The 26,770-nt window shown below is 51.4% G+C and overlaps 9 protein-coding genes across 9 annotated transcripts; 5 read left to right on the top strand and 4 right to left on the bottom strand.

Moving 5' to 3' along the window:
- The first annotated feature begins 231 nt into the window (after nucleotides 1-231).
- N7473_009111 (mediator of RNA polymerase II transcription subunit 12) lies at nucleotides 232-6,146 on the top strand. Its single transcript, XM_057155050.1, has 2 exons — nucleotides 232-1,197; nucleotides 1,270-6,146. The coding sequence occupies exons 1-2, from the start codon at nucleotides 582-584 to the stop codon at nucleotides 5,400-5,402; spliced, it is 4,749 nt and encodes a 1,582-aa protein (XP_057006180.1). The 5' UTR covers nucleotides 232-581; the 3' UTR covers nucleotides 5,403-6,146.
- Nucleotides 6,147-6,290: 144 nt separating this feature from the next.
- Nucleotides 6,291-6,817, bottom strand: N7473_009110 (uncharacterized protein; the record flags this gene model as incomplete). Its single annotated transcript, XM_057155049.1, has 2 exons — nucleotides 6,291-6,622; nucleotides 6,700-6,817. The coding sequence occupies 2 exons, from the start codon at nucleotides 6,815-6,817 to the stop codon at nucleotides 6,291-6,293; spliced, it is 450 nt and encodes a 149-aa protein (XP_057006179.1).
- Nucleotides 6,818-9,517: 2,700 nt separating this feature from the next.
- Nucleotides 9,518-12,287, bottom strand: N7473_009109 (uncharacterized protein; the record flags this gene model as incomplete). Its single annotated transcript, XM_057155048.1, has 6 exons — nucleotides 9,518-11,053; nucleotides 11,116-11,286; nucleotides 11,566-11,750; nucleotides 11,809-11,899; nucleotides 11,970-12,102; nucleotides 12,160-12,287. 6 exons carry the CDS (start codon nucleotides 12,285-12,287, stop codon nucleotides 9,518-9,520), a joined length of 2,244 nt encoding a protein of 747 aa, XP_057006178.1.
- A 1,553-nt stretch (nucleotides 12,288-13,840) lies between these two features.
- Nucleotides 13,841-15,009, top strand: N7473_009108 (CIA30 family protein; the record flags this gene model as incomplete). Its single annotated transcript, XM_057155047.1, has 3 exons — nucleotides 13,841-13,922; nucleotides 13,996-14,229; nucleotides 14,294-15,009. 3 exons carry the CDS (start codon nucleotides 13,841-13,843, stop codon nucleotides 15,007-15,009), a joined length of 1,032 nt encoding a protein of 343 aa, XP_057006177.1.
- Nucleotides 15,010-15,204: 195 nt separating this feature from the next.
- On the bottom strand, nucleotides 15,205-16,240 carry N7473_009107 (phosphoribosylaminoimidazolesuccinocarboxamide synthase; the record flags this gene model as incomplete). The annotated part of the gene is made up of 3 exons (XM_057155046.1): nucleotides 15,205-15,581; nucleotides 15,650-16,025; nucleotides 16,091-16,240. The coding sequence occupies 3 exons, from the start codon at nucleotides 16,238-16,240 to the stop codon at nucleotides 15,205-15,207; spliced, it is 903 nt and encodes a 300-aa protein (XP_057006176.1).
- Nucleotides 16,241-16,472: 232 nt separating this feature from the next.
- Nucleotides 16,473-19,118, top strand: N7473_009106 (putative anaphase-promoting complex subunit Apc5; the record flags this gene model as incomplete). Its single annotated transcript, XM_057155045.1, has 7 exons — nucleotides 16,473-17,178; nucleotides 17,233-17,326; nucleotides 17,385-17,799; nucleotides 17,858-17,981; nucleotides 18,038-18,144; nucleotides 18,201-18,337; nucleotides 18,392-19,118. 7 exons carry the CDS (start codon nucleotides 16,473-16,475, stop codon nucleotides 19,116-19,118), a joined length of 2,310 nt encoding a protein of 769 aa, XP_057006175.1.
- A 550-nt stretch (nucleotides 19,119-19,668) lies between these two features.
- N7473_009105 (cytochrome c oxidase subunit VIa) lies at nucleotides 19,669-20,504 on the bottom strand (the record flags this gene model as incomplete). The annotated part of the gene is made up of 5 exons (XM_057155044.1): nucleotides 19,669-19,714; nucleotides 19,891-19,898; nucleotides 19,967-20,126; nucleotides 20,211-20,235; nucleotides 20,336-20,504. 5 exons carry the CDS (start codon nucleotides 20,502-20,504, stop codon nucleotides 19,669-19,671), a joined length of 408 nt encoding a protein of 135 aa, XP_057006174.1.
- Nucleotides 20,505-20,787: 283 nt separating this feature from the next.
- On the top strand, nucleotides 20,788-23,048 carry N7473_009104 (DNA-(apurinic or apyrimidinic site) lyase APN2; the record flags this gene model as incomplete). Its single annotated transcript, XM_057155043.1, has 6 exons — nucleotides 20,788-20,815; nucleotides 20,886-20,898; nucleotides 20,952-20,997; nucleotides 21,050-21,182; nucleotides 21,234-22,006; nucleotides 22,062-23,048. 6 exons carry the CDS (start codon nucleotides 20,788-20,790, stop codon nucleotides 23,046-23,048), a joined length of 1,980 nt encoding a protein of 659 aa, XP_057006173.1.
- Nucleotides 23,049-24,447: 1,399 nt separating this feature from the next.
- Nucleotides 24,448-25,484, top strand: N7473_009103 (uncharacterized protein; the record flags this gene model as incomplete). Its single annotated transcript, XM_057155042.1, has 3 exons — nucleotides 24,448-24,709; nucleotides 24,763-25,352; nucleotides 25,434-25,484. The coding sequence occupies 3 exons, from the start codon at nucleotides 24,448-24,450 to the stop codon at nucleotides 25,482-25,484; spliced, it is 903 nt and encodes a 300-aa protein (XP_057006172.1).
- Nucleotides 25,485-26,770: the final 1,286 nt, after the last annotated feature.

The raw sequence follows: 26,770 nt of genomic DNA, 5'->3' as shown, positions 1-26,770 counted from the left end.
CTCCATCATCTCATGCATATACTGTAAAGTAATACTTGTAACCCCATCCGCATCGCAGTCTATTCCGTCCGTCGATCCCGAGGTGGATCCCGCGGTGGACTGGACATGGACAGTGGACGGAGCCAGACGGACGGACTCGTGACTTACGTTATCTCCATCTCTCTCTTCCTCCATAAACAGTTAAACATCCTCCCCCCGATAGCGCCGTTCCCTCTCCTCCGATCTCGTGAACCTTGACTCCTCCTCATACCTCGATCACTCCACAATTATCGATTGCTTTGGTCTTCTTTTACTCCATTGACCCTCGACTCCCCATTCGGTTCCCTCCACTCCGCCCCCAGATCGTTCATTCGCCTGTTTGCCAACATCTCCGCCTGGTTCGCCCCGTTGCCCGAACCATCCCAATCTATTCACTCTCGATCAATGTCGTGAAGAACATCCTGTCCGAATCCCGTCATTGAGCATTTTATATATTCGCATCGTGTATAAATTGCCGATTTCAAACCCTTCCGTCGTTGTGGCCCCCTTCCGATCCATACAAATGATACCTTTCAACCGACGCTGTACACCATGAGCCTAAGATGAAACCCCATTCTTCTGCCGGCCAACCCTGGGGTTACCCGATGCGCGGCCTCAATGGAGGCCCCGGACGGGTTGACCTGGCTCAAATGGCCGGCCAGTATGATCCGCCCTCGGTCTCCTCGCAACACTCCATATCGCAGTTGCAGTTACAGGCGCAACCGCCCCAGCCGCCCATCCGCCAAACACCCGTGGTCGACTTGACTGCCAGCGGATTCGAGTCGCACGATCGAGAGCCCCCACCAAAACGACCGAGGCTGGATGTTTCAAGTGGATCGAGTCTGGGAGATGCCGGCTCGACAGCGAATAGTGCGGAACCGCGGAGCACACCTGGTAGTGCCGGTTCGCGGCCGCAGCTATCATGGCGCGGTCGACCGCTCTGGTCCTTCCAGGCTGTGATGTCGGAGGTTCCTGGTAGCGAGAACCGACGAGATGGCGCGTCAGCATCAAAGCCACCGTCGCCGCCTCCGTTCCCTGCTCAACCGTGGACTAATGCTCCGCCGGAGCATCAGCGCAATACAGATTCGAGTTCTCGTGATCCATCCCCAGTCAAAAAAGTTTCCACAACACCATATCGTATTGAGACGCCTTCTGCGGCTCCAATCATCAAGGGAGATAGTAAGTCGGTTGATATTATATGCGTTATTCTTTCGAATGCTGCCACGGTAGATTGCTAACAACCATATCTAGAAGTCGCCGGTTTCGCCCCGTGGACAGGAAATCACCCGGAAGATATACTTAACGAGCAGACAGCGAAACAAGGTTATTATGATCGTACTCAGGTCTCTCAAAACGAGTCGAACACCGCCCGCCCGGCTTTATATGCGCAACTCAAGCACCGCACCGGCCTGCAAATGCTTTCCTCTGTCTTCACTGCGGCCCTTGAGAAACGCCAGAACCACAATGCCGTCCATGCACCATCAACTTTCAAACCACCGCCACGAGTCACCTTGACTGATAACAAGCGAGAAGCATGGCTTCGCGACCTCGCCAACTCGGCCGTACCTCTGCGCCGATTGAGCCGAACCATCCCCCATGGTATCCGTGGTAAGGTGCTGCTGGATCAGTGCCTGGGTAAATGGATCCCGGTTGCTCGAGCCGTTTGGCTTGCAAAGTGTGTCGGTGCCAACGAAATTCGCGCCTTTAAACGCAAAGGCACCAGCGGTGCTTTGGCAGTGGGTCTAGAAGCGAAGTGGGTTCGTGAATGGACGACCAACGTTCAACAATTCGTCGAAGGGGTTTTCAGTGCGCCGAAATCAAATGACTGGAAAGCCAAGATGACATACGCCGTGGGACTCACTGCTCGTCTCTTCTTCGAAAACCTCCTCGACCACGATCACTTCCTGGAATGGTTCCTGTCCTCTTTCGAAGCCGCTTCTCTGGCTACTGTGCCTGTCTGGCTGTTGATGCTTGGTATATATTGGAACAACCTCATGCGGTATCGGCGACGTGGACGACGATTAGCAGAACTTCTGCTTGAAAAGCTACGACAGGCCAATGTCGCCAAACTAGATCCCCTGCAACCTCTCATTGATCGCCTCTCTCGTTTCATCAAAAAGCTGGTTCATGAACATACCTCATCCATGATTCTGCCAAATACTTGGGACACGTATAAAGATCAAGTCTCCTCATGCCTCAACCTGACCAATAAAGTTGATCGGGCTCTGTTTCAAAGTATTGCGGAACGCAACGCCCGAGTTCAGCGACCTCGACACACTAAACAATCAGCTCAGCGTTCCCCCCATCAACGCATTATCCGCCTCCTTGATTCTATTCGCTCCGCGCACGATATTGTCGCCATCTCTTCTGCTTGCCTGGACGCTGTTGACGATCGGGCTGTTCTCGTTTCAAAATTGCTAGAGTGGCTTGCAACGCCGTTCCGTTATGGCATCTGCCGAGTTTACGTCGGCGTCCGTCTATTGCGGAAGTGGAAGTCGTCCGGTGTAGATGTTGACGAGCATATTCTTTCCTTCCTTACACATGCCGGGATCAATAAGAAACTTAATATGGACAACGTCTACCATGCCATCTCCGAGCTTGTCAGGTCACAGACATTCTCGGTTGGCCGGTACCTTCAGTGGCTGATGGCAAAGGGAGTGACAAATTATCAGCCCAGTGGCAGCAAGACAGCTACGGAAACCACTGGTGACATTGGACTCATCGCACAACTTCCTGTTGGCCGTCTACCTGAACACGTTGGCAATCTACGCAAAACATTGATGGCGCGCACTGGATTCTCCGTCTCGGACGAAGACGAGATGGTTGCTAATATCAAAATATTAATCAGTCATCGCCTTCCCGCCCTCTTCCGTTCGACAATGTTGTTAGATACGTCGCTCAGTTCGCTACCGTCGGATCTGACATGGGCTGTGAAGGCTGAGATTGCGCAATGGCTTCGACGCAGTGTTGCCGAGTATACCCGTGCGAACGCTACATTACGAGCCATGCTTCCAGGTGCACTTGACCAATCAGTATCTGCACTCACGCCTGAAGAGTTCTACAACGTTCGTGATATCCTCGAGACACTTGGTGATATCTCAATGCTGGCGGATGTGCTGAAGGTTGCCTCGAGCTCCGACGATAGCACCGTTCTGGCATCCGTTGCGGATACCACAAATTGTCACTTTGACTCGTTGTCCGTCATTGGTGCCACGATGGACCTTTTCCGCAAATTGATCGATGCATATGCCGGCATCAAACGGTTCGGCACGCCCAGTCTGGATCTGATGTTTTCGCTTATCGAGCTTGGTCTTCGCATTCCAAACGAGCTGAACACTGTTGCTATTCTTCGCCAGGATCTCTCGCGCATGGAGAACAAGTCGGTTGTCGCTGCTTGCTCGCCTGTTTCGGACCACATCCCGGATAGCTTCGGCGAGGCGGATCCTCTCTTCCGCGAAAAGCTGGATCAGCTGTTGCTCTTGGGGAATGTTATGGATGAGCCCACTCTAGACACTATCTTCAACATGCTGACGAAACATCTGGAATCTGGCGAAGGCAAGATGAAGCTATCGGCCAATGATACTTGTAGGTACCTGGCGCAGTTGCGGTCCTTCCAGCCCAAGCATTTCGATGTGATTCTGGCCCGTTGGGTCTGCAGCCACCTCAGATCATCCGATCGCTCGATACTACTTCACATTCTCCCGCCACTCATCGGTGTTGGATGCGTGACCATTCGATCATTCTTGTCACTTGCAAAGAGACTGTCCAACTCCGCAAACTCAATCCCCAACGCTGCCGACCTGCCCGCCGATCTAGTCGGGCTTCTCGTGGCCCACGACGAGGATGCCAGATATCTCGATCTCGTTTCCTACCGCTTCCAGCTAGCCCAGCAAGAATTCATCTCCAGGAACACCGAGGAAGCTCTCGGGATTGTATGTGATGCCGCTGCCTGCCTCAAGTCTGGTGATGAAAAGCCAGCTCTCAAGTACATCAACCTGGAGACGTCTATGGTCACGCTAATGCGGGAACTGCTTGTGCGGAACCCTGATTGCACAAGTAAATACTGTCTGCAAAGGATTGACAACCAGTCCTCGGCCGCGACGGTCGTTTTCCAGAAAGCGCTCGACCTCTTGCTTGGGGTGGATTCGCAGAAAGAGAACGTTTCGGTCATTTCGGAAGTCGAGAAGCTTGCAATTACCACCGACGACTTTTCGCTTCCGCTCTGCCAGCTGAAGCTCCAGGTGCTTTTCCACGCCGACTCTGCAAACGAGGATCGAACCAACCTTGTGGATGCGATGTTCAAGACAGTCGTGGCCGATTCGCGTGCGCAAAAGCTTCACTGGGTTGACCTGGTGGCTTTGATGAGTCCGGATGCGGTGCGACAGATTCGTGAACGGGCCGAAAAGGAGCTCTTTGCTATCCCGCTCCTTGAAGAGCCGGTGACACCGCAGAGTATGACCTCTCTGGAGAATGCAAAGTTGTATCTTACTGTTATCGAAGAGCTTGCGAGCAGTATTCCCAACTCTGGGACGCCATCCATTGCGCTGCTCCTCGTGGAGAAGATGGATACCCTCTTGCACAAAATTATCAACCTGCAGTCCACTCTCAACAATTCTGGTGAGAACGGCAATGCCACATCGACTAGTCAAGGACGCACCACCTTCGAGCGATCCCTAGCCTTCTGGTTCTCAGCCCTGCTGCGGATGGTGGTAATCCATCGTGCCTCGTTCATTCAGCCTTCTCCCACGCTGAAAATCGGATCCTCGCACGAGCAATCCCGCCTTCTGATCTCGATCTTCTGCATTGCATTGTCCCGCCTTCCAGGCGATGTGCTCCGCTTCTTCCCCGGCGCCGACTACTTCCCCCGCCAAGGCACTGTCGAAGACTACCGTCCCTGCCCCGGGATCCTGCTGCAGACGCATGCGTTAGACGTGGCCGCCTCGCTCATCGATATCTTCCCTGACGAGATCCGTCATCACTGCGCCCGCTTCCTGAAGGAGAAGTGCCCACCCTTTGTACCCCTCCAGAATGACTCGCGTTTCCTCTACCTACTCGGTCCTATGTCAGATTCTCATCCGTCTGCCATCCTCCAGTCCGCATCTGCCCCATCTCCCGCAGCCTCGGCATCCACGCCAACCCCGACGTCAGCCAATTTCCCTGCTGGTGGCGCTTCCTCCCAGCCCACGGCTTCGAGTTTGTATGGCGGACTTTCCGAGAATTCGAATTGCATGGCGAATCGACTGCGTCTCCAGAATCGGGGGCGTATTGTCGGTCCGTATCCCATTCGGCCGTGGGAACTTCTCGAAGATGCGGCGCCGTTTGTGGGTGTTAATGACACTGCGGTGAACTTGGGCTATTTCGATGCGAGACGCGTGCGTGCTTAAGACCGCACTGAATTCGGGATTTGCATGGAAGCTGTGCTGCGGATTTCAATTATCATTTCTCTCCTTCTTCATCCCCCCGGCATCTCTTATTTCTCCTCTCCCATCATTCTTCTATCTCTACACACCATGGCCATTGGTCCTTCAACCATGTCAATGTCCATGCTTCCACAGCTCCCATGCATATCCATTTTCCTATTACCAAACAAGCATTATCATCGGGTTACGACGAACGCATGTTTACGAATTGAATCAAATTCAGCTGTCTTGTCTGGTCTGGTCTGGTCTTTCGCGCCACCATCTGAGCTTTTCATTCCATGGAATCCAGGTCTAGCCTGGCCTGGTCTGTCCTTGCCTGCCGTGTTCGTGTCATTGTCATTGTCCATTTTGTCTTGTCTCGCCTTAGCATTGGGGGTATCCACCATTCATTTCATTTGATTCAAGGTTCTTGCATGTTCATCACGTCTTTACTCGCATTGAGATGCATTTTGGGTTTTCGGTCTTGAGTCTCTTGACTTACTTCGTCTTGTATATACAGTTTACAGTTTCGTTTGAGGCGTGTTTTGTTGTTGTTTTCTATTGGTTTTTGTTTACGTTCATATCTATATCCATATCCATATCCTGGCGTTGTTTGGACCGGGATTAAATCCAATTGAATCTGATCTGGTATCTTGGTGTATATGCTGTGATCTAGTTTTTTTGTTTCTTGGGTGGGTGCAGCTGTATAATATTGGATTTGCATGGGCATAAAGACATAGTATCGCAGGATCTTGACGAGTCTTTTCTGTTTCATATCCTTCGATATCAAATCTACCACTCTCATACTTATATATCCCATCCACATCCCCTTCCCCATCACCTCACCAAAAACCTCCTCCTCCACCAATCCTTCTAGGTACAACTATCACTCCCAACAACAAACACCCCATCCGAATCCTCACACCCACACTCCCCACTACTCGGATCCTTGATACACCCCGTACCAACCCCACTACTCTGTCCCTGGTCTTCATCCCCCCAATAAAACGCCCAGTAATCGTCGTCAGCCTCCAGTTCAGAGAATGTAGGCGCAGTGCACGTGTATGCGCTACATGTTCCGTATGGAGCGCCGTTGGAAGAGTCGTATTGGTGGTCTGTTTGGAAGATCGCGAATGTTTGGGTTCCCGAGACGCGGGTGTTGTGGGAGCATTCGGCGGCTTGGATTGCTGTTGAGACTTTGGAGGCTGTGGCAGAGAAGGGGGAAAGGGTTAGAATGGGTTATATGGGGTGGTTTGGGGAAGGATTGTTGTGGGTGGTTTACCGCTGCAGTTCAGGCTTTTGGGTTTGTAGCCCTTTGTGTTGGACGTTGCCGGGTAGAGGGTTGCGGTGACGAGGAGGACGGGGGTTGCCACCAGGGCGAGGAGGCTGGTGAAACGCATTTTGGTGGATAGCTGTACTGTACAATTGAGATTGAGCTCTCTGGTGGATGAATGATGGGATCAGTCGACTGGTTGGGTATTTATACCTGCATTTGACATGGCCTCGAGCATAGACACCTTCAATCAACTACTTCGCCCCTATCTACATGGCACCGGGGATAATACCTTAATCGGCGTCAAACATTCAAAATAAATGAATTGATTCGTAGTCAGGGGAACATCTACATATTGAAAGCCTTTATCCAGTCTAGACCAGACCCAGAATAAAGATGTTTCAGGGTGATATTCGAAACAAGTATGCCCCGGTGGAGATGTCGAGTCTCCACCCTCTCCTGATCTACCAGCGGACTTCATCCAACTTGCACTTAGTATAGAGTATAAGCATGCAACTAGTTAAGACAGTACTGTATGTACTCAATTTTCAAAGTTCAGGATTTTTCGAGGGATAGCGGTGCATCAGATAACCTAGCTGATCTTTCACCCACTAGCGCCTTGATATTAGACACTGGTGCTCCCGGAAATACGCTAGCTAGGAATTTATTGAAGGTCAACGTCAGCCGGGTTTCATGCAGAATGATCTGTTTGAAAATGTCTAGAGTATTCTGCATATAGTACGACACCCCATGCATAAGTACGGTAGTTGGCCGAAGGTTGAATCTGGGCCATGATCAATGGCTATGTGTACGTGTACATGTACGTTTCTAGAAAGAAGGACTACAAGTATATTTTCGAGAATTGCTAAAGTGACGATACACTTTTGCTAGTTTGACGATACACCAGTTTGTCTGGTTTAGTGTAGTCACGGTATTAATCTCTTCTAATTAGAATATCATTATGGTTGTTCAAAAGTTTGAGTCTAGAAACCAGAGAAACAGAAACGGACAACCTAGATATGCTTCAATCACTCTTTTTCGAATGGCCTTTCTAAATATTCTTTCGAACCATCTTTCTTGGTAGCACAGACACCATGTAACTAGGGTGCGTCAAGATGATTTGGACATTTTTGCTGTTCGTTGTCCCCGAAGTTTCGCCGGAGATCACCGAAGGAATTTGATGAGCTTTCTTTCACATGCTGGATTAGAGAATTAATCAGCGAGGGACTTGTATCTGGAGAACGGAGATGGCTTTACCTCTTTCCTCGAGCTCCTTAGCAAAGGCCATTGCATGTCCGTCTTACGGAGATTCTGGCATACAAACACGGTAGTATACCAATATCAACAATCGACTTTCTCCCTTGTAGGATGTCCAAAGGTAGACCATAGAGAAAGCGATAACAAACCTTGCCTGAGCGGTTCCAGTAAAGGATTGGCGACTCACAGATTCCGAATCGCTGTGCGCGAGTAGAAATCTGCCCAAACCCACATCAAGTCCAGTCCAGTCTAGGCCGGGACCATGGAAGCATCGTTCGTTCATGCTCGACCATCTCCAGTGATAAGATCTAAGGGGATATATGGTGCCTGACCACCACCACCAAAGAAGGGCATCACCAGGGACATCCCCGATTTTTTCTGTGCGGAATCATAGCGAGACATAAGTCCTAGGAACATGCCAAGGCCTTATTGCTCTTTCCAGCAATGATGGCCTCGTAACCACCCCTGCAATGAGTCTTGCATGGAGAGGTTTCTGCCGTTTATATTATGTATGTCGCGGATTGAGTCCAGAAGAGAGCGCTGATAGCCATTTTTCGACTCGGGCCGAGTATAGGCATAGGTCTGGGTAAGAGTGGTGCGTGTTTTTGTGGATACATCAAACGCGTGCAAACTTCCTTTGGTCCTCTGCTTGATGTTCTGATATAGATCAACGCGTGTAGTTTATTCGTCATAGTGTCGAATGACCTTTCAAAGTTCATCCTCGTGGATCACACTCCAAACAAGATCGCCAGCCTCCTCGATAATCTTCTGATTGAAGTGAGTATGAGAACAGGCGGAAGACAGGCCCGCTAGATATACTGATAGAGATCAAGGCGTGTGGTGTCCTCGCCACAGTTCCGAATCACCTTCTAGGGCTCTTCTAGCGCATCACGTTCGAACAAGGTCGCCAGCCGTTTGGAATATCTTTCGGCTAATGGCTCTGAAAGGAGTGTCCAAAACAGTGGAAGACATGTCCACTGGAGAGGAGGGTATGATATATGATGTTGGAAGATGTCACAAGGGCATTTTGCTTGGACGGTATATAGACAGGAAAAGGGATGGGGAAAGAAGGGAAGCTGAAAGGAGGATGGTGAGTAGAGAGGATTTATAGGTAGCTTATGCAGGAAGTAGGTAGTTGTTTTTGTTTATAGGCGTTGTTGTTTGGAGGCGAGTTCCATCAAGCAACACTACAACACTACAAGGATATTCGAAGAATATTGGGAATGAGAGTTCATTCTACTCAAGGCTAGGGAACATTGACCTTGACAGGTCTTTATCGAACAGCCAAGCAGATCAAATCAAACCACTTAAAAAAAATAAAAATAAATAAATAAAAGAAAAAGAAAAAACATAGTCTCTTTCGACGAAAAGAATCCCAGACTCTCAGCCACCACGAACCAAGGGAAAAAGCACAAGAAAAAAAAAAACGAAGAAACGAGAAGAGAAAAGACAAAAGTAAAGAAAACAAGAATCAGAAGAAAAGTAAATCGGTCGTGACGGTCATTTTATCATCATCATAATTATTGTTGTTGAGGCACCAGATCGAGTAGTCATCAAAGTCTGGGTAGACTTAAACGGACTTCTTCTGGGCCACAGATCCATTCGGTGAGCCACCAGGATCAGTACCAGTCATGGGCTGGTATTCATCAGTCGCAGCCATCAGAGCCTGTTCTTCTTGCTCTTTGGCCTTGGCTGCCTGTTCCTCCATCAGGGACTCGATCACTTCCTGCAATTCTACCTCACTGAGTCCTTTGCCATGAGCCTCACTCCGAACGTACTCTTCGATTTTCTTTTTGGTGGGAGAAAAAGTATCCACAGGCTTCTGCGTGGGAGATGTGCAGATGCGGCTGGATGTAATGGTTTTGTTGGTAGGAGAAACGGTATCCACGTGCATCTGCGTGGGAGATGTGCTAGTGCGGCTGGATTTCATGGCACTTTTGGTAGGAGAAATAGTACCCACAGGCTTCTGCGTGGGAGATGCGCAGGTGCGGCTGGATGTGGTACTGCTGGTAGAGTTGCTGCGGCTGGGAGGCTTGGAGCCGTCCATGACCAGGTTCTCGCTCCATCTTACACTCTTCTTGCTCTTCTGCGAATCACTAGATGAAGAACGCGAGTGGGCAGGAGAACGCGAGAAGGGAGACAAGCTCTGTCGAATGCCAGAGGCAGAGACGGAACGGGAGCGCGATCCAGACAGTGACTGGGATCGGGAACGTGATCGAGAGTCAGAAGATTGGGAGCGAGTCCGACGCTGATCTTGAGACAGCGAGCGGGATCGAGAACGGGAGCGGCATTCGGCCTCGGTGGCGGAATCATTGTCGGTGATCTCATGCACGGAAACCACGACGGCATTGATGCTGGATGCTTTCTCAGAGCCAGTCTTGGGGTATTCGTCGTCGTCATCATCATCATCATCATCGTGATAGACACGGATGAGACGAGGGGCCTTCTCGGGGGTCTTGGGGTTCAATGGGCACCCTCCCACGGTTTCCTCAGAAGACTGGTCGACGACAACCTTCTCCCTTGGGGTGAAACTGGCATGCACGTTGTGCGGCTGCATTGGTGCCGGTGTGTTGCGGGGGAAATGGCCATTTGATCCTTTCTCATTAACGGTGGGTGGTGAATAAGAGGATCGTGCATGTCCAGGCCAGGGCTCGACATAAGGCATGGGGCCAGCAGCGCCGACAGGGACAGGGCCGTAATTGTCAACAGGGCCAAAGTACCCGTTGGGAGGACCGTTCATGCCGGGCTGAGGGCCGAAGTAGCCATGCTCTTGGGGGTACATGTGAGGCGGAAAGTATGGAGGAATTGGTGGACTTGAGCTCCAAATAGGCTGGCCGTGAATCATGTAGTGGCCGCCACTGGGCAGCGGAGGAGGAGGACCAACGGTATCAATGTGTTGATGAGGACCCATGTGGACAGGGTGAGGGCCAACGATGAATTGAGGCGGAGGCAAAGAATAACCATTTGGACCATGAGGGTGAGGTTGGAATGGAGGTGGAGGTTGGAAAAACGGAGGGTAGATATCATTGTTGATGGGCATGGCATTCATCATGTTGGGTGGGGTGGGCATGTAACCACCACGGGGAGCCATGTTCTCACCGTTCATCTGAGAGTGATGAACTCTTGGGAAGCCACCGCGGTTGTTGTTGCGGTGGTAGTTGCCATTACCGTTGCGGTGCTGGCGGTTGTTGTTACGCGGCTGGAAGTTGCCGCGGGGAGAGAGAAGTGCCCATTGTAGGGGCGAGGACGAGAGCCAGGACCCTGAACGGGGCCCTGGAGAAGTGGGCTGCCGTCCATGTCGAGGAGGTGGAGGAAGTACTTCTCGTCCTTTTGAAAGTACTAGTGAGGTGTGAGCAATGGTGAGGATGGAGTAAGAATTGTGGAGGGGAAGAGTAGTGGAAGAGGAAGGAAGGAAGGAGAGAGAGAAGAAGAGGAAGGAAGGGAAGAGGGGAAGATTAAATCGAAGTGGAGAGGAGAGGAGGGAAGGGGAGAGCAAACAAACAGAAGCCAGAGGCAGCAAATGGGAAAGGCAGCAGAGGGTGAGGGCAAACATTCGAAGCCAGAGGCAGCAGTGGAAGAAGGCAGAAGCTGAGAGGGCAAGAAATAATTACGACGTACCTTGATTGCGTCTCTACAGTCATCGACAAAGGCAAAGGTCACCTTGGCGATATCAGTCCAAGTCTGATATCCCGCCTGTTGTGGTTCGATGGTATAGACTTCAAGCGAGCCACGACCTTCCAAAGCACCCAATACGTCTCGAGCCGTAATTGGTTGAAGTGAGCGAAGCCCAAGACAGGCAGTTCCTATGACGGGTCATCAGCTCAGTTCCTGCGATCAGACTGAGAAGAAAAATTTGCTTACTGCGCCCTTTGGCTCTTTCAATTCTGAGTATTCGATCATGGAGAATGGTCGATTCTTCGCTAGCAAGGGCTGCACTAGCGTCTTCCACGCGCTATAGAAAAGATACCATGTTAGACAAAAAGGACAGGGACAAAAGAAAAGGCATCAGAATGGAAACTTACTTCAAACTGTATAAAAGCACCGGGCAATCCCTTCTTTTTATCTTGCTTGATCTTGACATGGCAAGCACCGAACCGGGTGAATACCGACTTTAGGTCTTCTGCCAGGGTCTCGGTTGGAACCTTGGTAGACAAACTGGAATGGTTGTGAGCATATCAACCTGGAGTATCATCACATAGATCCATAACTTACTTGCCAACAAAAATGCAAGCCTCGGGAGGGAACAAGCCCTGGGCATTCTTGGCCGATGGCTCCTCTTGCAGGCGATCCCCGCGAGGGCACTTGGGCTCGGGATTGGGAACAACAAGCTGGACAGTCATTGTGGAAGTATATATCCCAGTTGAATAGAGAGAGTGTGTGTGGATGTGTGTGTGTAGAATAGTATAGAAGACCGGGTATAGCTATGTTTTGTATGGCAATCACAGCGAAGGATGAATGTATGAACACGAGACGAAGTAGTTGAAAAGAGAAAGCCCTACAACGCCCAGCAAGAGGAGATATTCTCCCAGTTTCCAGTGCAGAGAAGTTGCAATCTCTTCTCCGCAACAGATTGAGTCCCCGTATCCCACTGGAGTTGCTACTAAGCCTCATTCTGGGGTGCAAAGCTTGGGAATGCCAGAATCAACCATGGCTCTATCTGGGGGTCAACTACCAGAGCTACAGAGCTTTGACTCAGAACCAAACCCTAACAGGTACTTAAGAGCCGGACTAGAGTCATGATAGTATCATATTTGTGCCTGGTGACTCTGAACCTTCAGGCAGAAGCTTCGGATCGTGGACCAGGAGCTTGGATACTTTGGCGCGACATCAGCTTCCCATGGGTCTTGCATAACATGATCGTACGGAACTTTGAAATATAGCCGTTGTACAGGGCAGAAGATTGACTCTGATGTTCCTGTAACCTGGCTGATGATGGTTCTATCCAGTTCATTCAAGCTATCATGACGTTCAGGCTGCGTAAGTTATAGATGGGTTTGGATGGGATTGTTGGTTGTAGATAATCCATGCTGCCAGCCAAGTCTTATGAGAGAATGGGCTCACGATCAAGAACGACGCAGAAGCTTTGACGGGAACCTTCTCCTAGTTCTGGTGCGGAAATTCAAGTCTGTCCAGCCGCCGACATTACTGAAGCTTAAGCCGCCTTTTTTCTTGGTGCCGACGCCCAATGGCGGCACCGAATGTCCAGCACACACTCGGGAAGGGGATTTTTGCAATCGGAGTGGTACATTCGGATTACAGGACATTAAATGGGCAGAAGGCCTCCTTATAATTAGCTAAGTATGAAAGTATGAGACAAATGAATGCCAAGATGTGAACTATAGTCATCACTGTACTAGGTTTACTCCTTGAACCCTATTTCGATCGACGTGACTTGCTGTTCCTGGGTCTACTTTGCAGGCTTTTGGGCTTATTGGGCCCAGAGCTGTATACCACTAAATAAATTGTTTGGACTTGATCATACCATGGATCACCATAGGATACGGTCTGAGTCTATCAGACTGGAAAGCATCAAGGTTCTCTCCCTGATGTCTTTCTAGATACTGGGCTAGTGCCTTTTCTACTGGGCTCCCCAAACTGTTTTCTGGTCCTTATTGTAGTTCCTTTCTCAACCCATTTTCTGAGCCTCTACAAGCTTGAATATCGGGCCAATTCCCAAATACACAAATATACTAACAACACAACACAGTACATGAGGTTGTATACAAGCTCCAATGAAAAGCCCAGCCTCTTATCTTATCGCGGCAGATCGGCGCGCAACTCTTCACGCCACCTCGGGACGCCGACATCATCCAAAAATCATCGCCAAGACACCTCCAGCTATTCCCTGCCCCCAAACCACCCTACTCAAGATCATAGCCCACACAGATAAGCAATGATCCCAACACGGAGTCTGGCTGCCCAGGGCGGCTTCTTCAAGCGAAGCGCCGAAGAATTCAGCCGCCTCTCAAAGATAGGTTCGTGTCGCGCTCGCTCTCTCTCCGATCGATACAACCACCAAACTAACCGCGCAATGCCTACAATCTCCAGCTTGGAACACCGAAGCCCTTCATACCCCGACCAAGCCCTACGTCCTCTTGAACTTTGAAGATGCATCCGAAGTCGAGGGCTGCAAGACGATGGCCGACCGTGTAGTCGGCGGATTCAGCACGGCGAGCTTGGACTTTGAACCTGCGGAGCCTGCGTCGAATACCCCTGCACATGCGCGCTTCCATGGAAGTATCTCCACCAAGCTCCCGGCGAACTGGCGCGTTGAAAGGACTGGTATGTTTCCGTCGTGCTTCGGACGAGGGAAACGAGAATGCTGATTAAACGGGGGGTTGAATAGGATACGCCGCATTCCGCAACCGAGATCGCGGCTTTTGGCTCTTCGGTCGTCTTTTCTGGGACGTTGATCCCTACGCTTACCTAGCCCTCCGCATCAAGTCCGACGGTCGTCGGTATACCGTGAATATCCAGACGGACTCCATCGTGGAAACAGATATCCACCAACACAGACTGTACACCCGCCACCACCGCGTCCACGGCCAAACACCAATGCAACAAGCCCTGCGCTCCAGATCCTCCGAAAACGCCGATGTCGAGGAAACGCTGTATCCACAGGGTATCCCCGATGCTCTATCCGACTTCCCGCCCGAATCAACCATCATCTCCTCTTCTTCTAGCGTCACAACTGCCGGTACGACGGGCTGGGAGACTGTCATGTTGCCATTTAACTCGTTTGTCCGGACGAATCACGGATACGTGATGGAGCCGCAGACGTGTCTGCTTCGCTCGCGGGTGAAGAGTATTGGAATTGGTTTGACGGATCGTATTGAGGGACCGTTTGATCTGCGCATTCATAAGGTCTGGGCGACGAATGGGATGGGTGAGGCTGATATTGAGGAGGAGAGGAGGATTTGTGGTGCGGATGCGTTGCCTATTGATGAGGGTGTGAGGTCTGGGTGGACGGGTAAGAAGGTGCCCACGGAGGAGGTTCGGCAGAAGAGCTCTTCGACGAAAGAAAAGGGGTTGAAGGGGTTGAAGTCGGAATGGGATGAGTAAATTGTCTGATGAAAACTCCCTTGTATATTATTTCGTTCTGTGTTCGGGATATTCGAACATGTATCAACCATTGAACATTTATAATTCCTTTTTCATTCTTTCGTCCACAATACCGATTCGTAAAGACATACACAGGATCATACCCTCTTTCAAGTGGCACAACTCCAAGACATATACTAAGACCCAAATCCCAGCTCAGTTACCACCAGTAATCTTCTCCCAAGCCTCCTTGTACTTCTCAGCAGTCTTCTGGACAACCTCGTCGCTCATGCGAACACCCTCCTTGCCCTTCAGACCCTGCGAGACCAGCCAGTCACGCAGGTACTGCTTGTCGAAGCTGGACTGACCCTGGCCAACCACATACGAGTCCTTAGGCCAGAAGCGGGACGAATCGGGTGTCAAGACCTCATCAGCCAAAACAACCTCGTTCGTCTCCTCGTCAACACCAAATTCAAACTTGGTATCGGCGATGATGACGCCTCGCTCAAGAGCGTAGGCGTGGGCAGCCTTGTACAGCTCCACAGCGAGCGAAGCAATAATAGAAGCGTAAGGCTCGCCGACGATAGCAGTAGCTGTGCATAGTCCGTGGTTAGCCATACTTCCGAAAAAGATAACTGATACTCAATCCATGCAGACATACCCTGGTCGGGGTGGATGTTCTCATCATGCTCGCCCAGCTCCGCCTTCGTGCTGGGGGTGTAGATGGGTCCATCGGGGAAGGCCTCGCTCTCCTTCAGACCCGGGGCAACCTTGATGCCATGCACGGTGCCGGACTTCTGGTACTCCTTCCAGGCAGAGCCGGTGATGTATCCGCGGACGATAGCCTCGATGGGAAGAATGCGGAGCTTGCGCACCTGCATACTCCGGTTCTGCAGAGTGGGACGAAGAGACTCGGGGATCTGGGGAGGAAGGTCGAGGGTGATGAAGTGGGTGCGGAGAGTAGGAATAGCCTCCGAGAGAATCTGGAACCAGGTCTTGGTGCAGAGGGTGAGCAAGACACCTTTGTTAGGGACGCCCTATTCATTTTTCGAAACATTAACAATTGTAACATGGTGGTAGCAGGGTCATCTTAGCCTCGTACATTCTCCATGATCACATCGTAGGCGGAGATGCGATCGCTCGCAACGAAGAGCAAAGTCTTCTCGTCGACCTCGTACAGGTCGCGAACCTTGCCCCTAGCAACAAGGGGGAGAGCACCTTGCAGGTCAAAGGTTGTTACAGCTTCCGCCATGGTGAATCGAGTCAATTGGGAGTTCCAAAGAGAAAAAAGTAGAAGCAATGCGTCATATCGCGGGATGTATTTTTTGGCGGGGCATCGCCGATCGCGGCCTCGTAGCCTCAGGCAGTTATCGGGCACTTATCAACATTCAGTCCAAAACGCGCCCTGGCACCACAGTCGTGAGGCATTCGAGAACTCAAAAACAGCTGAATAGGACCCGGAAAATGGGCCATTTCTCGTCAGAATGACGCGCTATCTGACACCGTGGAGGATCTCTCTGCTGTGCCTGATAACAGTTTACACCGATGGACTCGTGCCCAACTCATCCGCCATCGATGTGCTTTCTTTCCTGACCGCGGGCCTATTCCCTTTAGATCCCGCCGATAAGCAATGGGAGAAACACTACTTACCGCGCATCACCGAGATCGAAGAGGTCCTGTCGGGCCATGAGTCGTCTGTACCGGGCCGATCATTGTGGGATTTGTTTCTCAAGAAGATCTGGTCACTGGACTCGCTGGATGCACTTGAGGTATTTTTCAATGACGAGATACCCTCGTTGCTCACAAAGACACGCGAGCAGTTGATTCAGGACCGAGACCATGGTCTTGCGCCGGAAAATGAGGGGATGCGGCTGTCGCGGAGCTCGCCGCTGGGTGCGTTTGTGCGCAGGGCGTATCTGGAGTACACGCGGTTGCAATTCCATGATTCGGTCACGCTGTGGACTGGGTTTGTGAAGTATCGGCTACCTACGTACAATATGTGGGCGAGGAGGAATGCCTCGGACAAGCAGGACCCCGTCGATATCAATCTCAATGTGCATGGCTTCAATTCCAGTGCATACCTTTCGCATGTCGTGTATGGCAGTATCGAGGACGATGAAGAGGACGAGGGCGTGGTCAGTGTCAAGGATGCTGAACGGCTGATTGAGTTTCAGGTTGGGGAGCTGCAACGTACGTCCTTGTTTAGCCTGGATATGAATTGATCTAGATACTGACGAGGTGTAGGACTCGGCGGCAGAGTTCCCGAGGAGATGAGAGCACAACTCAAGCGGATCATCACCTCCGATTCAAACGCTCCAGTACTCATGTACTATCTGGAGTGAGTACACCTTGATGCGGTCCCATATCTAGAACGAACCCGTGCTAAGCAATTACAGATATCTCGACGCCTGGAGGGCCGGCGACTACACATCAGCATTCGACAACCTCCACCGATATTTCGACTACACCATGCACAGCAACTCCGACCGCAGCGCCTACCAATTTTCGCTTCTGAACCTGGCCATCATCCAGGCGGACTTTGAATGCTTCAGCGAAGCCATTTCTGCCGTGCAAGAAGCCGTCGCAATCGCTCGCGAGTCTCATGATATGAACTGCCTCAATTTCTGCATGAGCTGGCTGTACCACTTTGGCAAGGCTTTCCCGGAGCAGATGCGGGAGGTACAGAATAGCGGGATGCTGGGTAACGAGAAAGAGGGTCTTATGTTTCTCAAGGCCAAGGCGAAGGATGCCGAAATGTGGTCGCTCATGAGCACAACAATCCTCAGCGAGGCGAAGCTGGAGATGCAACAGGTGGGTCTTTGACAGTCCTCCTTTGCAGAGCCGGTTCATGGATGCTGACGACTACCAGGGAGAGAGCCTTGCCACAATCGTCGAATCATTTGTTCGAGCATCCCATATCAACGTCACCAAGGGCCTATCGAATCCCACCGGCGCATACATACTGCTTCAAAGCGCCATGTATGCACGGATAGGTATGGTGTCGTGGACTCTTGCAACACTGGATGTGAAGCTAATCACTTGGATACAGGCGCCACCCATCTCGCGTGGCTGGACACAGAAGTCTTCCGCGAATGTTACATGGAGGGCCATCCATACGAGGAGTTTGTGAAGCTCACATTCCGAAATTGCCAAATCGTGAGTCATGAGCCTCTATGCCAGTCTAGATACATGAGCTAATCTTACTTCAACAGCTGGCACAAAAGGGCAATTACAAGGAAGCTTTTGCTCGCATGAACAAGGTCGAGCCAGAACGGCTACGAGCCTTCAAATACAACAACTCCTGGACCTACTATTCCGGTCTCCTCCAACTACGACGACAAATCAATCGGTAAATATCCCCATATCCCTATTCCCCATCATTCAACTACTAACATGTCCCAAGCGACGACAAGGTAGCCGTCGAACACATCCTCGCCCAACTCCAAGCCATCCAACTCCTCGACTTCGACATGCGCCTCCTCCTCGCCTTCCACACCATCGAATTCACCCTCCGCCAAGGCGACACCGGCCGCGCCCTCCGCATGGTCGAACAAGCCGCCAACACCATGCAACCCGAAAACTTCGACGTCCACTCCCAAATCAAACTCCTCTGCTTAAAAGCCCGCATCCTCGAAAAATCCGGCCATCCCCAACGCGGCTTCTCCCTCGCCATGCGCGCCGCAAGCATCGCACACAGATCAAAAGTCCTGTTCGACCTGTGGGAAGCCATCTGCACTCTCGCAGCTGTCCTCCTATCTCTACGCGAATTCGAGGCCACCGCCGAACTAGTCGAGAGCATTATGCCGCAGATCCTGGAGGCGGAGGATTCTGCGCTGACGGCGCGGGCGTATTCGCTGCTCGTTGATGCGAATATGGGCATTGCGGGGGAATTGTCGACGTCGAAGCAGGGTGGGGAGCGTACGTTGGCGAGGAAGGAGTATGTTAATCGTGCGCTGGGGTATATTGATTCCGCGTATGATGCGTACGAGGAGATTGAGGATATTCTAGGCCAGACGGAGATGATGGCTAAGAAGGCTACTGTGATGCATTTGACGGGGGATCCAGTCTTGGCTAATGATTATGCGGCAAAGTATTTGGACTTGAGGAAGCGGAGGGGTGCGGAGATTTGATCGTCGTCTGTATGATTAGTTTGTGATATGAGTACCAATAGTGTGTGGACTTGGGCTATGATGCGCGCGAAGCATGGTTGGATAGCTAAATGCAATGAATGATATGCCCAATAAGAAATAACGCGAGTGTTTGTCGGATGCATGTTCGATTGAAAGACGCAACAAGTCAAAACATTGCGTAGGGCCCGGTAACCAGCACAGCCGGACTGTACACTTGGATGTGGATATATATCCCGCCCACGACGGCCCTACAAATCTACATCACAGCACCACCACCACTTTGTACATAGCTCTAAACCAGTCAATTCCGATCCAGATATACACTCAACATAGGAAAAGCACGATAAAGAAAGAATACGGCAAGCTTCACTTCATTCCATCACACGGATCTTTCATCCCCAGGTTGCGGAATCTAATTCCGCGGAACACAGTCTGCGATAGATATACATTTGAACTGTGCACTCAAGACCAAAGATACGATCACCCAAACACGCATTGAGGCTCGCACGCGAGCTTTTGGTGGGTTGTTGTCGGTTGGAGAGCGATTGGCTTAGGTAGCCTTGTCCTTGTTGTGGTAGTTGACATCGGAGTTCCAGCTGTGTGGGTTGTTAGCGGTGATTCTTGCATGAGGGGTAGCAATAGTCCTCGATCTGGTGGGATGATGGCAAGGGGAAAGGTGTATGTGTGGTTGTGCAAGCACGAGCTTGACGAGGATTGTGGCATGCTCCCTGGCCGAAATTTGCGTGTCATGGAGGTGTGGGTCGAAACTTACAAGATGGTCTGTAAAGAGCGGTGGTTAGCAATTGTGTACTTAGTAGCTCGGTCGGCAGGATGTGGGATAGACTCACCTTGTCACCGTCACCCCAGGGGAAGTTCTTCACGCGGATGTTCTGGTAGGGGTACTCGGTGCGCTCCTCCAAAGGAGGCATGTGGTCCCAGTGCTCCCAGTGCTCGTTCCACAGGTTGTAGGCGTTAAGGCCACCGCCGATGAGGCAGGGGATAACAGCGCTATATAGGAAATTGTCAGTAGTGTCCTATGCGTGTCACAGGCGGAGAATTCGAGCCCGCCGCTCCGCCGAGAAAAACACATACAAGATGGACAGCTTGCGCCACAGGTCTGCAGAGCCATTGAGTCAGTACGAAGCACTTGCGAATATTCCGACCCGGGAAAAACAGTTTTCCACCGGCCACAGGTCCAATTGGGGGTCTTTACGCACCGCTGGTAGAGGCGGCGTGGTGCTTGACGGCAGCACGCTCACGGTTGAACTCGTTGTCGACGATCCAAGAGGGCTTGGCCTCGGCGGAGTTGAAGCGGCGCTGGGCGACCGCACGAGCCTGCTGGGAGGCACGCTGGGCAAAGCGGGCAATGTTGCGCTGAGCGAACATGGTGGTGGTTGTGGGTGGGCTGCAGGTGGTTTGGCTGGAGGGGAGAGGAGTCGAAGCACGTCGTACGTTGAAATCCGAGCCGCTTTAGTGGACTCCCGTGATCCCCCGGCTTATGTAACCTGATGTCACTCCACCCTCACGTGACTCTGAGTCGAGAGACGCTGAGCGAGCTTTGTAGAGCTGTAGACGATGCTTGTATTCGTGTCGACGCGCCTGGTTTGGTGATTAGTCTCGCTTCTGAAGCTCCAGGGTATGCGCTGTTGCTGTGTGCCAGTCGCCGGCCATGGGGTTTCGCATCACGACGTGGAACGGTGAGTGGCTTGTCTCTGGCTCCAAGGAGTGGGCCTTGGTTGTGATATTGGTACTGACGATCTATCGCAGTTAACGGGATTCGGTATGTAGAGCTCTCGTGGAGAAGTCAATGCAAACGCTAAATGAGTCGCCAAGAAACCCATTCTCCTACGAGCCATGGAGAGGAACTCGGGCCTACGAGGTTAGCTCTCCATATGCATGTCCACAGGATGAGCTCACTTACAAGATCATAGTCCATGTTCGATATCCTAGAATCGGATATCGTGGTTCTCCAGGAGACCAAAATCCAACGAAAAGACCTCCGAGATGATATGGTCCTGGTCCCGGGATGGGATTGCTATTTCAGTCTGCCCAGAGTCAAGAAGGGCGAGTGTCGCCCTCTAGCAATGCTGTCCGACAAAAGCTAATGCCCAGCAGGATACTCTGGAGTCGTGATATACACGCGCAATGCGACCTGTGCGCCAATCCGTGCTGAAGAGGGCATCTTCGGTGTTCTATGCCCACCCAATTCATCAGTGCCTTTCCGCGATCTCCCAGAGGACCAGCAGATTGGAGGATACCCGACTCTCGAACAGCTGAGAAGACCAGCCGCTGCCCCGGAAGACTCTGGCTCGAATGGCGAAGAGGATGAGGGTAGACCCAGCGACGAGCCCATTGACCCAGCGATTCTGGACTCCGAAGGACGGAGCGTCGTACTCGAATTCCCAGCCTTTGTACTCATTGGAGTATATTGTCCAGCCAATCGAGACGAAAGCCGCGATACTTTCCGCCTCGGCTTTCTGAATGCTCTTGATGCTCGAATCCGGAACCTGGTCGCGATGGGGAAGCGGGTGTTCGTGACGGGCGACATCAACATTGCCAAGCAGGCCATCGACTCGGCGCATGCACTGGAAGCCATTCGCAAGAACCAATCAACAGAGGACGCGTATATTTCTGTGCAATCCCGAAGGATGTTCAATCAGCTGCTGGACGATGGGAAGGTTGTTGGATCTCGCGAGGAGGGCAGGGAGCAGCCTGTGATGCACGACATATGCAGGTCCTTCCATCCTGACCGGGCTGGGATGTATACTTGCTGGGACACGAGACTCAACACTCGACCGGGAAACTTTGGGGCGCGTATCGACTATGTGCTGTGCAGTCTCGACATGAAGGACTGGTTTGCAGACTCGAATATCCAAGAAGGCTTGATGGTACGTCTGTAGGCTTGTGTTGTTGTCGGATACTTGCTGACTCTGTGATGGTTAGGGATCGGATCATTGTCCTGTTTACGCCGTCTTCAAGGACAGCGTACCTCGTGATGGGGAAATGGTACACATTCGGGATGTTATGAATCCACCGGGGACGTTCAAGAATGGCGAGCGTCAGAAGGAGTACTCGTCGCAGTGGATACTACCAGGGTCAGGACGCCTGCTACCGGAGTTCGACGTCGACAAGCGCCGCAGCATCAAGGACATGTTCGCCCGCAAGCCAGCTCCCAGTCTCTCACGCGCGTCCTCCACGGCCAGTGCTATCGACAACACACCCACAGCTCTAGACCCAGAAGCCACTGCATTACAATCTCCCACCCCCGGCGAAAAGCCTCTCAACCCATCGATCTCCAGCCAGAATCAAGCCTCGAATACCCTGTCTCGCAAAAGATCACAGCCGGTGCCAGCGACATCCGTGAAACGCTCCAAGTCCTCGGCTACACCATCTGCATCCACCGCTGCAGCAGGCCAGAAGACACTCAAAGGCTTCTTCAAGCCCAAGCCCGTCGAGAGCACCACCTCCAGCAAGCCCTTTACAGAGTCACCAAAATACAGCAACCAACCCAGCTACGACGGGACATCATCGCCTACGAACAAGAGTGCGAACGCGACACCCATCACTAACACCGCAGGAACTACCTCCCAGCCCTTCGAACCCACCGCCGCTACCCATTCCCCTACCGCAGCGACCCGTTCTACACACTCCTCGCCCAGCAAGTCCCAACCAGACACCTTCATCGATCCCATCGTCAGCAAAGAAGACTGGAACAAGCTCTTCACGAAGAAACCTGCCCCCCGCTGCGACAGCCACCAAGAACCATGCGTAAGCTTGACTACAAAGAAACCCGGCATGAACCGCGGCCGCGCATTCTGGATCTGCCCACGGCCACTCGGTCCCAGCGGCGAGAAGGAGAAGGGTACACAATGGCGTTGTCCTACGTTCATCTGGGCCAGCGATTGGAACTCGCCTTCGCAGGGGGAGTGAATGGGGATTCGTCTACGCCATTTACTAGTTTACCAGATACCATATTCATGCTCAATACATCTCAAATGCTTCTATTCATATTCTATCTGTCCATTCTATCTCGTAGAGCTGGGCTGCATGGAATGCCTGTTGCCGGCCAGTCGCGTAGTTTGAGGCACCAAGGCCACCGCTTGTTGTTGTTATTGTTGTTGTAACTCACTCCCGGGCAACGACAAGGCAGCAGCCTGGCAACGGCTACTTTGGGATGAAACTGGGCATGGTTGGGATGAATACATCGAGGATGGGTATCGTTTCATCCGATCCCAGCATAAATTTACAGTACGGGCATGGCAGGGTACTTCGGCATGCCGTATTGTTTGCGTGATTCTATGGAACTCCATGGAATGACTCATACCGCCGTAGGACTGCTGCCTTGGGGGCCCTGTGTTATTGAGTCGGTACTGGAGAATTGGGATGGATAGAAATTAAGGTGTGTGGGTATGGACGGGTACATCTCCGCAAAGCTTGGCCTTTTGGGTGGGTCCGAGAGTGGGGCCCAGGAGCAAACATTACCCAAATAGGAAGTTGCTGCCTTGGGGGCCCTGGGTTACTATGGCAAACAATTTTGGGGGTTTGTCCTTGGCCGGAAAGGCGGTATGGAGGGCCCGGTTCTGGAAAATGGATGGAAAAACGGGGCCAGTTTTGGTCCGATGTAGAGCCGGTATACTTGGGATGGTTATTGTGTCATAAAATGGTCCGAGTTTTTCAAGTTTAACATGGGCTGAATTGGAACTTGGGATGAACACATTAATTGACAATATTAAGGTATTGATATGTAATAATTAGCGGGTCTTGTGGTGCATAACATAGCGTATAGGGCTGAAGTCGATCCCCCACATTTTCCAGACCATTGCCATGTGGAGCACCACGTTACACTACTTTAATTCAGCCCCGAACTCAATATGCTTAAATTCGAGTCAAGATGTAGTATTTAGAAAATACTCGATATTAAATATTTTTATTTCTATTGATAATGTTTCTTTCTATTCTCGTGTTCTGAATCAGGGGGGGACCATTTTTCTTTAACAAATTCGCCCGGTTCTCGCGTTCATTGTGGAAAACCGGCAGAATCATCCGAATCCGGTGGGCCAGGACATCCGACCCAAGCAGGAAGGCACCCACCTACGAGGCCCACTCTGGCCAGGACGCCCGAATTCTCGGTCCTGATTGGCTCTCTTAAACGACACTAGTGGACAAAGACCTCCCCAGTCTTTGTTAAATACTCCCATCCCTACTCCGAAATCTCCTCTTCTTCCTTTCCTCCCAATCCCATCTTCTTCCCGCCATACCCTTCTTCCTTTTTTTTCTCCTTTACCCCTCCCGCCCTTCAAGCCCTCCGTGCCAAAACCCCAAGTTCGAGATGGCTGCACCGGTTCCCAATCCGACTTTGGTCGACATCAAGACCCAATTCTTCCGTGATTACCTCCCACATATCCCTCCGAATTTCGCCACCGCATTTCTTGATTTATGTGCCAACCGACCGCATTTCGAAGAACCAGTTGCACGGGCAATTATGGTTAACTTCCCTCTGAGTCACTTTGGAGGCCAACGCGAAGTGGCACCTGAAAATACAATAATGCCCCGGAGAATGCGACCTCTCAACGGCTATCTGGTCTTTCGTGGTAAGTCATAACCTCACTTTGGCCTTTTTTGATTCATTCTAACGGAATGCTAGCCTACATTTCGCCGGCGCTTCCCACTGTTCCGCAAAGAGCAAAGTCATCATTCATCGGAAAACTCTGGAATGAAAGTCCTCATCAGCCCCAATGGATTGTTATGGCTTTTGCCTACACCACATTGCGGGACAACTTTGAGCTTCCTCAGCGATCCGTGCCCACCTTTGTGCAGGCGGTGGCAATGAATATGTTTGGTTTCCCAGCTCCCAATCAATACATCCGAATGAGTGGTTGGGCCGTGGAGTCTCGACCTCTTGGATGGGCCGTTAAACTGGGGCCTGCCAACTTCGCCGCACTGACAATTCCTCAAGTCGCCACCGAGGAGGATATTGTCAAGCACTGCTTGGATCGAGGTTTTGCTCTTTGCCCGAAGTTCAACTCCAACTGGCTTCCAGCAGCTCAATATTCGGCATTGGCTATCCAGACAAACAATCCCCAGGATGACCGCAGCATCCCCGGGCCACTTCATCAGGTGCTTGATCAAAATGGGTCGATTACCTTTGACTTTACGGAGTTTTCCCTGCTTGAGATCTTTGGGGCCGATTTTATCTTGTCGCTGCCTCAGCCTCAGCCTCAGACTCAGGCCCAGGTACAGCCTCAGGCCCAGTCACAGCCTCAAACCCTGCCTCAAACTCAGCAACAGTCTCAAGCTCCTTCTACCAATCCTTAGTCCCTTCAAATCACCTCAGACCATGGCACAAGGCATTGGAGACACTACTGACAACCCAAAAACTCAAAAAATCCAAAAAAAAAAAAAATGCTTGGATCACAAATGGATTTTGTCCTTCGGTTCTGCTCGTTTTGCGTCGTTTCTCGCCCGCGCTGTTGATTGCCGCTATGGTTTTCTCATTGTCCATTTTCGTTCCGCGGGCTGCTCTACGATTCTTCTTCTTGATTTATTTGGGAGTTTCCGTTTCGTTTCCGTGGTCACGTACCGAGGCTGGGTGAGCAGTCCTGGACGCGAAGCTGACATGTCGATTGGTCTAGAGGATTTCACCCTGCACAGGAAGGGGTGCTCGCATTCGACACTAAGAACGGGTTTGATTTAGATAGTTCCGGATAGAATCCGAATGCAATTAGAGATTACAATGTATACTTTTCCGTCTGTAGAGTTTCTGAAACTTGTTCCATGTTTTTGAGTTCTCGAAGTCTAGACCGCTTGTATGAACTAATGTCCCATGTAGATGCGGACTCGGATTTCCTTTGTATGCAATGTATGATGTGTATACTCGGTCTTTGAACAGTATTACAGTTTCCTCAACATGATGTGGATTTGGGAATTTCTTTGTTACAAAAAGCACCTGTACGATGCATGGGACTGCATTTGCTTTCTACGTCGTCGAGAGCTTTCTTTGTTGGACGTTATGCCAAGACTGCCGATCTGCGGGTTGGTGGAGTTGGTGGAGTCCAGTGGAGACCATGGTTCATGCAGCCCATGCAGCCACATCAAGGGCGCGCGTGCTTATTCCCGGTCCGTGGGACACTCGGAAGCAAGGGTCCGTCTGACAGCGCGGGATCTGTGCGTCGAGTGCGATTGGTTGTCGTGGAACAAAGAATGGACAGCTGGGGTCGGGGTTTACGAGATGATGTTCGGGGATTGGGAATTGCTGCTGGAGCTCGGGGATTGGATTGGGTGGTTTGGGATAAACTTGGAGAGGTGCCGACCGTGGCGAGAAGGGGCTGAATGAGCGTGTGGACGGCGAGGTCAGGGGGTGAAGGGTCTAGATGTGGGTATCGGACTTGCGAGACAGAGTTGGTGAGACAGCGATACGAGGACATGAGTCGTGTGTGGATAGGGGGTGTCTTACGAGCTTATGGGAAAGGGGGTTACTGGATGGAGGTTACGGGACAGGGTATGGGCCATGGGGAGACTAGAGTTCAAGAAGGACCTGAGTACATTTTCGCTAATCACTCGAAACAAGAGATACTGGCAGGCAAATAGAATGAACAGTGTTGGAGGATGGGAACAGGGATGCCCCAAGATGAATTCCAGGATATACACGGTCG

This window comes from Penicillium subrubescens (genome assembly GCF_028828155.1).
Source record: "Penicillium subrubescens strain IBT 31985 chromosome Unknown utg000006l_segment0_segment0, whole genome shotgun sequence".
In the NCBI taxonomy this organism is placed as follows: Eukaryota; Fungi; Ascomycota; class Eurotiomycetes; order Eurotiales; family Aspergillaceae; genus Penicillium; species Penicillium subrubescens.
The sequence above is the reverse complement of the archived record's forward strand: the minus strand, read 5'-3'. Positions and strand labels throughout refer to the sequence as shown.

What these genes read in the sequence shown, in the direction of transcription:
- N7473_009111 (XM_057155050.1), top strand. Translation starts at nt 582, where the DNA reads ATGAAACCCCATTCTTCTGCCGGCCAACCCTGGGGTTACCCGATGCGC. An exon ending in TCCAATCATCAAGGGAGATA is followed by an intron (nt 1,198 to 1,269) that starts GTAAGTCGGTTG and finishes AACCATATCTAG; the next exon opens with AAGTCGCCGGTTTCGCCCCG.